Below are 14,315 nucleotides of genomic sequence, written 5' to 3'. Positions count from 1 at the left end.
ATAACTGAAGTCCCCTGCTGTGTTTGCATACACTTACGAGGACGGCGGTCCGATTGACACCGTGTCACTTCCTGTTTGGCTTTTAGGCAGAAATATTAGTTGGTTAGGAAGTACCAGAAGAGCTTGGATTTCTGAATTGGTTGTAAACTTTTCAGTCCTGTTGCCCTAAATCAGACTCTTAACCTATAACTATAATCCACGGTTGGGATTATTCGCTCCATGCAGTTCCTCTTTTGACCACTAGAGGATGCAGTTTCTGGTATCGTGGTTATGGGTCGTCTGAATGTCTGAACATGTGACCCAGGGGAGCATTCGGAGAGGAAAACGGTATCGTTTTTCAGGGATTCGTTGCAGTGAAAGTCGTGAGTTTCAGACTGATGATAAAGTCACATTTTACTGTTTATCCCGACTTTCTTTGATGCTGTGAAACTTTACGGAGGAGAAGCTTTTCTTTCCTCTGCTGCTCCTTTGTTTGCTTTTTCTAAATTCTCTTTTCTAAACGAGCGAAACCCGAGCGATTTGGGTCATTTACCAGGTGGTTTGTCTGTTTTGAACCCACCAGGCGCTGCTTAAGATGGACTGCCAGGGTCTGGTGGCAAGGTTGGTCCTGGATTTCGTTTTGTTGACCACGGCCGTGGAGGTGGCGTCGAGGTGGAGGGAGCTGGCTGAGAAGCTGGCGCGGGTCTCCAGGCAGCAGATGGAGGCTTATGAAGCGCCGCACCGCGACAGGAACGATGTTCTGGACAACGAGGTGAGAGCCCGTTATTCTCCGTCTTACATCTGGGGGTTAAATAAACCTTTAAATAAACCTTTAAATGAACCTTTGTGGTTAATTTAAAATTAACCTTTATGGTTAAATTAACTTCAGAGAAAGTACGAGGACAGAAAGTAAAGATTCTGCCTTTAAACTGTAAACCTCGGCTGGGCTACAGAGAAGATTCAACCTGTTTTCTGTGGTTTATCCTCATCAGAGATCAAAAATACTGAGTTTTTACAGTAAGAAGGCTTTAAGGCGAGACACTACAGATGAATAGGGTAATATTTTAAAATAATAGATATCACCATGAAACTTCCTCAGTTGATTACTTACACAAGTATGAAAAAAATATGTATTACAAGTTTTATAAATTTGTATGTTTAATTATGCAAATGATGCATTATCTCATTAAATATGCACAAATTTGCATATATTTCCGGAAGCTAGATCTGAACATATGATAAAACCAGGTGCAAAATTCTTTTTTCATTTTTTTACACACAAAATGAAAAGAAAATTACAGAGGGATTTCAGGATATCTGCTTTCATTTCCGAGGAAATCAAAATATACTGTCCATAGCCTAAAAAACATAGGTTTTCACCATTTTTTATTATAATGTCACATAAATCAGGCCAGGAATGATTTATAAACAAATCCTTCTGTAAATATCTTCATAATACTGCTAAGTGTATAACTGGAAAGTTTGGTGTTAGTTGGTGCTCCATAGGCTGAGATATTGATACTGGAAAAATACAAAAAACTGATTTTGAGAAAACGGCATTTAAAGATTTAAATAGGGGAATTCAATACATTTGTATTAGAAACAATTGCTCAAAAACAGAATAAATGCTCAGGCCCTTAGTAATACTAATATTGAATAAATGCATCTAATTAATAAAGATTACAAGCTCAATACAATACAATAAAAGTGACCAGCCGCTGTCATTAACTCGGTTTCCTAGCGACAGTTTACGGTCAGGTGTGCTGCTTCCCGATGCTTCATCAGCTGATCTAATAGATTTTATTTTATTGCATCTTGCAAAGCGCAATTGTTGCTTTCTTTGCTTTGAAAGTTGTGGTTTTCTGGGGCATTTTCTGAGATTCCTTGAAAGCTAAACACGTGATGCGTCTGAGCGAATCACGTCAGCAGAAACGATCAGCAGCCAATGAGATTCTGTCATTAGCTATAAATCCTCCTTTAGACATTCAGGATTGGTTACTGATAGAAAGGAAGTGCCGTTATTTGGGTGATATATCATTGTGCAGGAGACTCGGAGCTTTCCAACGATACCGCTCATGACAGACTTCAGTAAATAGACGACGCTCAGCATGGCGCGTTGGAATGCTAACTTTTTGGTAAATTCAGGCGAAATGGACTGCCGCGGGTAAACAAAATGTAATAAAATAAACATTTTAATGTAAGTTTTCAACGTTTTCTTCATAGCAGGTTGAAAGAACACATATTGAAGGAGTAGACTGGCCCAAAATCTCAAAATTTACCAAAATTGTCATTTGGTCTCTAGTTTCTATCTTTGCCTTTCGTGACAACAAATCATCTTCTATAAGAAGTCTGGAAAACGAGCCAAATGTTTGTCCAATGTGTTGCCTTCTGTTGTCTTTCAGTCCATGTGGAAGCCAGCCTACGACTTCCTGCTGACGTGGGCCGCGCACATCGGGGACAGCTACCGAGACGTGATCCAGGAGCTCCACCTCGGCCTGGACAAGATGAGGAACCCCATCACCAAGCGGTGGAAGCACCTGACCGGCGCGCTCATCCTGGTCAACTGCCTGGACTCCCTCCGCAGTTCGGCCTTCAGTCCCACGGGATACGGAGACTTTGCAGTCTGAATATTTTCGTCCCCTTTTCACTCGAGGTGGAAGTTTTTGGAGCTTGTGAGGTTTGTGTGTGAAGATTAGCTGATATACTTGGACTGGAAGTGTCGACATCTGGAATCGAAGTGAAGCATTAAACAGCAAAGTGTTACAGAAAGTCTGAGGAATCTTTATTGGACTCGTGTTTGGACACAGAAGCTTTGCAGCTTTTTTACCCATCATTTCTTCTCTTGTTCTCTCGTGTTTTCTCTACCTCTTAGTGTTTGTTTTCTGGCTTTATTTTCTCTCCTCCATCTTTTTTCTACCTCATAACTCACAACGTTTGCTCTTTAAATGGCCACCAGTCACAGTTTGTTTCCTTCCTGCATCCTCAGGACGACATAATTCACACAGCACTTCCTCTGCTTCCAGTTCTGCACATTCCCAACTTTCTCCCTCCATTTCGTACGGGCAGTTAGGGGTCTTTGAACGCCCCTCAGAAGCAAAAGTCAAAACAATCAAATAGTTTTATAGATACAAACATTAGCTTAATTTCTTGCTAACAGGTGTAGCATACCTCTCTTTATGCAACATGTGTTTATATATTTGCATCTGATATAAGAGACAATGGCTGTGTTCCAAACCACATACTACATACTTCCACACTGCGTACTCATCGATCAGACAGTATGCAGAGCGTTTACCCACAATGCATTTCGCTCCTGCCCGAGCCGAAATCAGCCGGCCTGAAGCTGATTTCCCTTAAGCTCTAAACTCTGTAAACTTTAGCAACATTTGAAACATTTTCAGGCGAGAAAGTAGTCGTTTAGATCCCCAACGTGTTGAAAACCTGACAAAATACCGGCTGTTTACCATTTTGTTCGCTTGAATTCGGCGCTACTAAAGCTAGCCGCAGTGAGCAACGCACTTCCGGTTATTTTCACAAAATAAAATACCCGTTGCCTTTTATCATAGGGAAAGCCATTACGATACAATTGGTGCTTTTGTTTTGAAAACAGGAAGTGAACCTACCCTCGTTGTAGCTAGCTTGAAAATGCCGTTTTGAGAGGAAAGGACGATCGGCGACGTCACGTTACGTTGCATCTTGGGTAGTTTGAGTATGAGTAGTAACCTCATGTTGCATACCCAACATTTCGGAGAATCTAGTATGCATCCGGGTACTTCTCGCTGACTGAAACTCGCTTACTAACTCAAAAAGTTAGTATGAGTAGTATGCATTTTTCGAACACAGCCAATTACAGTCAAAAGAAGCGAGCTTTAGTTGAGCATCACAGTTCAGTAATCTGTGTGAAAGCTAATGCATAAATGCTCCCCACACACCGTTAGCTATGATGTGCAAGAACAGCCTCTAGTTTCCAGATTATCTGATCATGATTTATGTTAAACACAACATTCAGTTTTAGTAACTTTGCATTTCTTAGGGCTAGTGCTGGTTTTCCAGGTATGAAACGGCTGCACATGCAGATGGACTTTCATAGGATCTAATGTCTGTCGGCCGTATTCGATGCTGTGAGTAAATTCCCCGGGCCTTGTCCAGCCCATTCCCTCTATGACAGGTCACCAGGTTTAACCTGTTATTATCCAACACACAGAGGTCTATTTCAGTCCAAAAAAACAATCTTTTTTTCATCCTGATCAGGTAGATCTCACCAAGCAGTTAGCTTAAACTAACTCAACATTGAGCCTCCGCTGTTAGCCACATGTCAAACATTCAGTCACCACCTGAGTGAGAACAGCGTTGTTTGTTAGAGCAAAAACTCCATTGAAGGCCATCGACCTCGACTCCCTCCTTGGTGCTATAGCCTTGATCTTCGTTAATAAGTTGACACCCAAAACTGACATTTTCCACCTATTATTTGATCGTATCGTAGCATCAAAACTACCTGGTTAGGTTTGCTTAAATTAGCACTGAGGGATCGCGTCTGCTTACTGGTGTTACAGAGATGGAACTGAAATGAATGTCAGATTGTACATTAGGGATGTCCCGATCAGGTTTTTTTGCCTCCGAGTCATTTGATTTTGAGTATCTGCCGATAAAGAGTCCCGATCCGATACTTCTACATTAAAAAAATGAAAAACGGCGAAGAAACAGATCCAGGACGTCCCTGATTTTTTATGTTATTCACTTATTTTATCATTTAACACTTATAAACAGAGCAGCTTGAACAACAAAAGTAATCAAGTAATAAACAAATTCTTCACATTGTAGTTTAGTGAAACAATGTCTAATATAAAAACTTGAAATACCTGCAGGCATGTCAACAAATAAGCAAATAAAAATGCCCCAGTGTTCTAAAATAAGGCCAGTAATGTGCTTTAACTGCACTCCTAATTCTTCTTCTGCTCCTCTGGCTTCACAGAAGGAAATGTACGTTTTTCTTGATGAAAACCAACATCTCTACCTTGTCAGGTTGGAGCCTGTTCCTGTTCTCATCAAGGATGTTAGCCATGTCCTCGCCACCTCTTGAAATCCCAAGTTTGCACATCTCACAGTTTGCAATCGCAACGTTTTTGTCGTCCACTTTAAAATCCCTCCACACCGCGGACATTCGGCCCCCAGCTTCAAGCTGCTGCCTGCGGCATGCAGCAAAGTGAGGTCATGCCGCATGTGTCTGTGTGGAGTTGAGACCAGAGACATAAAATTCAGGGAGTTATGATTATTATCGATGGGGATATACACCTTCCTCAGCAATGTGGGGGCATTGGAGACCCATCCAAGATGGCGGCCGCGCTGATACGTCAGCTCCAACAGGAAGCGTCAGTCTATGAGGCGTCTACGTATATTATGTCTGTGGTTGAGACAGTCTGACTCTGTACCACCACATAACAGTAAATACTAAGCTTTTATTTTTTCCCATTTGTTTTGAAATATTATAGTTCTGATAAAAAATAAATAATGAGTATAAATATACATATATAGATAGGTTATATATCCGATCCCTGATCGGGATGAAACGTCCGATACCGATCGAGTCAGAAACCATGTGATCGGATCGGGACATCCCTGTTGTACATGTTAGCAGATGGTTCAGAAGATGTTTAACTGGAGGAAACATCAGCTTTTAAATGAGAGGACGCTGAACTTTAGCCATAAATCAGATGTGATCCCTTAATCTGTGAACTATTCATGGCCATTTATTGGCAGAAATTAAGTATACGAAGGATCTTTCATAGCTGCCGTAGTTTCGCCTACAGTTGGCTGCAGTCTGCCACTTCACCACCAGATGTCACTGCATCCCACACACTGGACCTTTAAATGACTGTTGAAATTACATGTTTATTTCTCTTGTTAAACTCGTGTTTAAAGAAAGCCTTTTTCTTCTGTGTAAAACACTTTTTTTGATTGTGATGTCGGCCAGCTTTGATGCTTATCGCTCACTTGTTGTTTTCTTTCCTGTCGTTTTCTCGTGTCTCTTCGGTATGATTTTACGACTCCTGCAGTGTTTGAAATATGAGGAATACGATCTGAACAGAAAACGTGAGGAATCTATATATTTGTACTGAGTTTTGACTGTTTGTTAGCGATGCTGTATTACCTGTGATGGATAGCAGATCTGATTCTTTTTCAGAAATTATCGATAAAACTAAAATGAAAATTAAATGTAGTGAAAGATGATGACGGTTGGATGTTTTCAGCAGATGAACAAACTGTACCACTTCTGTAAATATCTCTGGAATATAATTTCTTTAAAAAAAAAAGACTGGTTTGAAACATGAAGTGTCTTTATATGGATGAAAATTTCATAAATATATATTGTACGATTTTTGCATATTTTGCATGTTTTCTTACAAACATTAACCAACCCTGTGCTTTAACCGGCCTAAAGAGTTTATTATGCAGCCAAGCTTTCTTAAAAGACAGAGTTTATGTTTATCTTTTACTTTTTCTGGGACTTTATGAGATTAACTCCACATGGAACCCTTAATTCTACTAAAACGACCCTTTTATACAGCTTGTAGGCTCATAAAGCATCTTAAATGAGCCATTTAGCTCCTGTCTCTTTAAGGCCTCCCTATTTAACTTGGCTGCCTTTACTTATGGACTTCCTTTGCCCCAATCACGATGAATTGATGTGATTTGGTAAAAATTTGTTGCTAAACTAATCTGTGGCAGGAGATCTCTTTTTCACTGTGATATTCTCTGTGACGGATTTAGAAAAGCTTCCATAAACTCCAGCCCTAATATGCCTTATTCCTACAACCTGCAGGAAAAGCTAACTTTGGCTGTGTTCGAAACCGCATACTTCTCCTACTACTCCTACTTCTCCTACTACTCCCACTACTCATGCTAACTTTTTGAGTTAGTATGCGAGTTTGAGTAAGCGAGAAGTTCCCGGATGCATTCTAGATTCTCTGAAATGTTGGGTATGCATCATGAGGTTACTACTCATACTCAAACTACCCAAGATGCAACGTAACGCGACGTTGCCGTTCGTCATTTCCTGTCAAAACGGCAGTTTCAAGCTAGCTACAACGAGGGTAGGTTCACTTCCTGTTTTCAAAACAAAAGCACCAATTGTATGGTAATGGCTTTCCCTATGATAAAAGGCAACGGGTATTTTATTTTGTGAAAATAACCGGAAGTGCGTTGCTCACTGCGGCTAGCTTTAGTAGCGCCAAATTCATGGGAACAAAATGGTAAATAGCCGGTATTTTGTCAGGTTTTCAACACGTTGGGGATCTAAACGACTACTTTCTCACCTGAAAATGTTTCAAATGTTGCTAAAGTTTACAGAGTTTAGAGCTTAAGAGAAATCAGCTTCAGGCCGGCTGATTTCGGCTCGGGCAGGAGCGAAATGCATTGTGGGTAAACGTTCTGCATACTGTCTGATCGATGAGTATGTAGTATGTAGTATGTAGTATGTAGTATGTAGTATGTAGTATGCGGTTTCGAACACAGCCTTTTTTGTATGCTCTGGGACTTTTTTAAAGGTGAATTTTTGTCCCTTTTGAGAACCAGAGGCGAGCATTTCCACCAGTTTTTCTGCTAACCCGTGCAAAACTAAGGCTGTGTTCAAAACCGCCTACTACATACTACATACTTGAAAACAGCATACTCATCGATCAGACAGTATGCAGAGCGTTTACACACAGTGCACTTCACTCCTGCCCGAGCCGAAATCAGCCGGCCTGTAAAAGCTGATTTCCCTTAAGCTATAGGCTAAACTCTGTAAATATATAACTTTAGCAACATTTGAAACATTTTCAGGCGAGAAAGTAGTCATTTAGACCCCCAAGGTGTTGAAAATGTGACAAAATACCAGCTATTTACAATTTTGTTCCCACGAATTCGGCGCTACTAAAGCTAGCCACAGTGAGCAACGCACTTCCTGTTATGACTGCTCTCGTCCCGTTAACGGAATTTGAACGTTCAAATGGCGATGGGCGACGTCACGTTACGTTGCATCTTGGGTAGTTTGAGTGTGACAAGTAACCTCATGATGCATTCCCAACATTTCGGCGAATCTAGTATGCATCTAGTACATACATCCGGGAACTTAAAAAAGTATGACTAGTAGGAATAGTAAGTGGTTTCGAACACAGCCTAAATCTGACCGAGCTCATGATGGACACATACATGTAAAAATAACATCCAGGGTCGGTCCGTGGCGTAGTGGGTTGAGCAGGCGCCCCATGTACAGAGGCTACAGTCCTCGCTGCAGCTGGCCCCGGTTCGAGTCCCGCACCAGATGGCCCTTTGCTGCGTGTCTTCCCCCTCTCTCTGCTTCCTGTCTCTCTCCAACTGTCCTTCATTAAAGGCACAAAAAGCCCCCCACTAAAAAATAACACCCATTTTCTCACATTTAAGTGCTTATTAGACGTTTTCATTAACTGTTACAGGTACAGCAGTGATGAAGTGCACTTTGGGGACCACCCAGAGTGCTTTACAGTGCATTCATACAGCATTTGTTATTCTATACACTGAGAGCATTTATCCTTCATGCACAAACAACCACAATGGGAGTGAATCCCGCCTCTATTGTTAATTCTCTCTTTGTGCACGAGTTCAGTTCAGCTGTGTATTGTGTCGAGTGAGCATAATAGACAATATAGCAGATTCCTGCACGTAAACACATGCAAAGCACTCGTGTGACACATGAACAACCACGTGCACTAATGCATACAAATCTCTCCTCTTTCTTTCTCAGCCAGACATGATCCGCACACACACACACACACACATACACATTGTTTGATGTACTTAATTAAAGCAGATAATTATTCTCCCACCGAGGACAGGCCACCTTGAAAGTTGTCCTTTGCCTCTCGATGACTCACCCTCCACATTCTTACTCGTCTCCCGGATACAATTAGAAACTCGCACCAAGGCCGTGTGTGTTTGTGTGTGAAACTTGTGTTCATGTGATGATAAATTCTTTTCTCTAACTTTGCTTTTAAAAAGCTATAAAGCGAAATATCTATTTACTTTACATAAACTATAACATTCACTTATTCTGGAAACCTCAATTTGGTGCAATTATCTCTGAAAATATGGCTAAAAATACAGAAATAGCATCGATTTTTTAAAGAAAATCTAAAACTGACAGTACAGCTAGTTAATCTTGTTTCAGTTTTTTGCTAGGTGCTAACTACGTGTAGCATCCATAAGCAAGATTTGCAACAAAAAAATAATAATTTTCTTTAATCATTCAAAAAAATGCAAGTTTAAATATATCCTCTTAATTTGTTTTGTTAGGGGTAGTAAATACAATGATTTTTCAAATATGATTTATTCATGATTTATAAAAGATAATTTAAAAAAAATGACAAATTTAAAAAATAATTAAAAAAAAATAATTAAAAATTAAAAAATAATAATAACAAAAATAAAATAAAATAAATAAAAATAAATAAAATTAAAAGATGATTTATTCAGAAAGTGGTGTTAGTTAGTTTTATGATAGCTGCTAAAAGCCTTTAGCGTCTTTTTACCCACAAACAATGGATTATAAATGAACTGGCATGATTTTATATGTTTGATCAACAATTCATTGATGCATTTATTTCGATAAAAGTTTACTTTACTGCAGCGTGGAAGCTGAAAGTCTTTAAAAATGACATAAATCGTCTGAAACTGTGTGCTCGGGTTGTGATATTCCCTTTTCAACAAAGAGAAATATTCATGTGGAGCTTTACTCCTGCTCCAGATCCATAAAGCTGGTGTTTTTTCTTCAGGGAAGTGAAAGCAGAGCAGAGTGTTCCCATCACCTGACACATCCCTTGAAGTTTGACGTCTTCTGCATGAAAGACGCACTTTGTTCAGAAGTGTGGAGTGAAAGCAGCGAGCACTTTAGCTCTTCTGCAGCCATCTTCATCACCTTTGACCGTCTCCTGGTATTATTCGGCCATTATTCGTCTCGTCCCCTCATTAATTCAAACAGCTTTTGAAAATGCAAAACAGGTGGCGAGATGAAAAGCTCAGGGATGAGCTGCCTCTCTGTTTCATCTGGAGTTTGTGGGGGACGAATGGAATCGGTCCAGAGGGCCTAAAGAACATGAAGGACCCTCAAAAGAAAGAGAAATCCTCCAAATGAAACTCCTTCATCGTCTCAGGATTCAGCAGCGACCTCGCTGGGTAACCGCAGAGAGGTTTGGTTATCGTGGGGAAGCCTCAACATCAGTGTCTGCTGAAAACAAGCTCTGCTGAGCAGCGTATCAGTGGAATACAGATGGGAAAACAGACCCCCCCACCGCCTGCCACGGAGGGTTCAGGATGCTCAACTTGGCCGAGATCATTAGTTTGGTTTCTGATTTGAAACTGAATGAGACACAGCGCTCAGGGAGGGTTAAACGGTGGGTTTAACCAGCCTCACCGGGTGGTGCCTGTCGTCTGTTACCTGAGAGACAGCGCTCAGGGAGGGTTAAACGGTGGGTTTAACCAGCCTTACGGGGTGGTGCCCGTCGTCTGTTACCTGAGACACAGCGCTCAGGGAGGGTTAAACGGTGGGTTTAACCAGCCTTACGGGGTGGTGCCTGTCGTCTGTTACCTGAGAGACAGCGCTCAGGGAGGATTAAACGGTGGGTTTAACCAGCCTTACGGGGTGGTGCCTGTCGTCTGTTACCTGAGAGACAGCGCTCAGGGAATGTTAAACAATGGGTTTAACCAGCCTTACCGGGTGGTGCCTGTCGTCTGTTACCTGAGAGACAGCGCTCAGGGAGGGTTAAACGGTGGGTTTAACCAGCCTTACGGGGTGGTGCCTGTCGTCATTTACCTGAGAGACAGCGCTCAGGGAGGGTTAAACAGTGGGGTTTAACCAGCCTTACGGGGTGGTGCCTGTCGTCATTTACCTGAGACACAGCGCTCAGGGAGGGTTAAACGGTGGGTTTAACTAGCCTTACCGGGTGGTGCCTGTCGTCTGTTACCTGAGAGACAGCGCTCAGGGAATGTTAAACAGTGGGTTTAACCAGCCTTACCGGGTGGTGCCTGTCGTCTGTTACCTGAGAGACAGCGCTCAGGGAATGTTAAACAGTGGGTTTAACCAGCCTTACCGGGTGGTGCCTGTCGTCATTTACCTGAGACACAGCGCTCAGGGAGGGTTAAACGGTGGGTTTAACTAGCCTTACCGGGTGGTGCCTGTCGTCTGTTACCTGAGAGACAGCGCTCAGGGAATGTTAAACAGTGGGTTTAACCAGCCTTACCGGGTGGTGCCTGTCGTCTGTTACCTGAGAGACAGCGCTCAGGGAGGGTTAAACGGTGGGTTTAACCAGCCTTACGGGGTAGTGCCTGTCGTCAGAGAGTCTCTATTATGAGGAGAGGGAAAACTGGCGGCTATTTCCGGGTGGTACTGCACTCTAGGGGCGCCAACGAAGCAGTGCAGAGCACGCCGAACTCTATGGTGGTACTATGAAATCCACCTTAGATCCAGCCATTGCTTTGTATATAATTTTTTATATTTTTTCATTTTAATTTTCCTAAAGGCAGGATAAATTATCCTTTCAAACGGCACTTGGTTTGATTTTTTAAACTCACTAGATTTGTTTAAAATACACATTTATTGTCAGTATTGCATCCCGAGTGACGTCACGCATGTGGCATCACTTTACGGCATGGTCAGTCCTAGCGCTGAGCTAGCAGAGAGGTGTTAGCTCAAATAGTTACAGATTTCAGCACAGCCCTTTTACATACTCTCTGACTAGCCTCTGGTTTAGCTTCGGTTGTTGTTAGCAGCACCAGGTTAGCACTCTGGCACAGTGGACGAGTGCCGTAAAGCAGCCGGTCGTAATCTGCCGTGCGTTCTTCAGATTCCGTTAGCTAGATGCTAGCGGATACTGACTCGCAAATGCCAGACCTGTAAGAAAACAGAAAGCTATAACTCCCAGGTTATTGTACTTTCGATATAAATTCACATCCCTCTGTCAGAAATCACAGTATTATTTTCAGGTTTCAGCCGCTAGCGGGGACATTTTTTGAGTTATTAGCGCCAGCCCTATGGAAAATGGTCATTCTGCACTCGCTCGCCAGCGCCCCCAGAGAAAATCAACTGAACTGCGGCCAAATTTTTTATAATGGGGCGAATAGGAAGTGGAACGGCTGTCTGTAAAAGGGCTGTGCTGTCGTCTGTTACCTGAGAGACAGCGCTCAGGGAGGATTAAACGGTGGGTTTAACCAGCCTTACGGGGTGGTGCCTGTCGTCTGTTACCTGAGAGACAGCGCTCAGGGAGGGTTAAACGGTGGGTTTAACCAGCCTTACGTGGTGGTGCCCGTCGTCTGTTACCTGAGAGACAGCGCTAAGGGTGGGTTAAACAGTGGGTTTAACCAGCCTTACGGGGTGGTGCCTGTTCTGTTACCTGAGAGACAGCGCTCAGGGAGGGTTAAACAGTGGGTTTAACCAGCCTTACGGGGTGGTGCCTGTTCTGTTACCTGAGAGACAGCGCTCAGGGAGGGTTAAACAGTGGGTTTAACCAGCCTTACGGGGTGGTGCCTGTTCTGTTACCTGAGAGACAGCGCTCAGGGAGGGTTAAATAGTGGGTTTAACCAGCCTTACGGAGTGGTGCCTGTCGTCTGTTACCTGAGAGACAGCGCTCAGGGAGGGTTAAACAGTGGGGTTTAACCAGCCAATTGTATCGTAATGGCTTTCCCTATGATAAAAGGCAACGGGTATTTTATTTTGTGAAAATAACCGGAAGTGCGTTGCTCACTGCGGCTAGCTTTAGCAGCGCCGAATTCGTGGGAACAAAATTGTAAATAGCCGGTATTTAGTAAAATTTTTCTTTATGTGTGAGGAACAGCGAGAAGGCGATGGAATAAATCAGCAGAGCAGAAGTCTTGTTTTATGGATGAGAAAAGGACAATTAGAGTTGTGTTCCACGTCCTGTTTCCAGTTCATTTCATTGATCTCACACCCTTATTACAGAGAAAATCGATAAGGGAGGAGGACAGTGAGCACAATCAGCCAGCTCTTGATGACTTGTGGGACTGGCTTTCTTTTTTTCTCCTCTGCTAACACTGCTGCTTCTTAAAAAGCTGCTTATATCCACACAAACGTTTTCCCTTATTCCGGCTAATTGGGCTATTTGCTTTGCCCTGAGGCCGTAAATCCTTCGATCAGATAATCAGACATGTGGTGCAGGTGCTGATGTAGCAGTGAAACCCCGCCGGCTGCACAGCTGCTGCCACACTTTCCCGGACATCAGATTTACTAATCAACACACATGTTTCCACATATATTACATTAGTCACAGCAGAGATAAACTTCCGTCTGTTCGTGTTCACAGTCTTGATTTAAAGGAAGTCGGCTCTAATTTTAAGTTTCTGAGGCCGGTAATTCAGCCACACTCTGAACTATCTGATCTGCTGTTATATTACCAACCTTCGCGGACCCTGAGGTCCTCAGGCTCCGGCCTTTCAGGCCAAATGTAAGAACAAACACCCACGGTGAGGCATCCATCCTTCCATTACTAGATAGATAGATAGATACTTAATTGATCCCAAAGGAAATTCAAGCGTCCAGTAGCAAGACATAATAAGCAATAAACATGTTTATACAATTATAAACACTTTAAGAACAATCTAAGAATTAAAAAAAACATTTAAAAAACAGTTTAAAAATACAAAGTGACCAGTGAAGTAAGACGTCTGTGGAACGGCCTGCTGGAGAGCCTCAGGGCCGCAGAGACTGTCAATGTTTTTAAAAGCAGGCTCAAGACACACCTTTTTAACTTGGTTTTTAATTGATTTCCTTCTTATATCCCTCTACTACTTATTTATGATGTTTAACTTAGATCATAGCCGTAGGCTGTTTTCTAGGATAATGTTTTAGGAATAATATCTTATGCCTTTTAAATGTATTTATTGTATTCTGTTATTATCATTATCGTTATTTTTATCATTTCTATTTATTTAATTTTTTCTTTATTGTTCATTTATTTTATTTGTTGCTTCTATCTATTCTTATCTAATTTTTTACTACTAATTTGAACATTGATTTTATCCTGCCTTGTTTTTATCCTCCAGCTGCAGTGTTTTCCTCGAGGGGAGTTTAGCTGGGGCTGCCTGGGAGGGCGTTGCTTTGGGGGCCTGTCCGGGATGGCGTTGCTTTGGGGGCCTGTCCGGGATGGGCTGGAGGAGCACTGCACGGTGGCATCACGGCCACAGCGTGGGCTCGGTGGGCTTTGGGGGGAGTCGGGTGTTTTAACCTTTTAACCTGTTCAGCACTTTGTGTTACATTTTATGTATGAAAGGTGATATATAAATGTAGCAGCAGTTTTACCCAACTAAAACAG

The 14,315-nt window shown here is 42.3% G+C and overlaps 1 protein-coding gene across 1 annotated transcript in view; it reads left to right on the top strand.

Annotated features, from left to right (window-relative positions):
• LOC142391535 (SH3 domain-binding protein 4-A-like) overlaps positions 1-3,395 on the top strand; it is a 38,645-nt gene extending 35,250 nt beyond the window's left edge. The window contains exons 4-5 of the mRNA XM_075477369.1: positions 563-751; positions 2,382-3,395. Coding sequence (XP_075333484.1) covers positions 563-751; positions 2,382-2,606 — 414 coding nt within the window. The 3' untranslated portion in view covers positions 2,607-3,395. The remainder of the gene's footprint in view (positions 1-562; positions 752-2,381) is intronic.
• The last annotated feature ends 10,920 nt before the right edge of the window (positions 3,396-14,315 follow it).

This window comes from Odontesthes bonariensis, chromosome 11 (assembly GCF_027942865.1).
Source record: "Odontesthes bonariensis isolate fOdoBon6 chromosome 11, fOdoBon6.hap1, whole genome shotgun sequence".
NCBI classification, from domain to species: domain Eukaryota; kingdom Metazoa; phylum Chordata; class Actinopteri; order Atheriniformes; family Atherinopsidae; genus Odontesthes; species Odontesthes bonariensis.
This window is presented reverse-complemented; position numbering and strand designations above follow the sequence as displayed.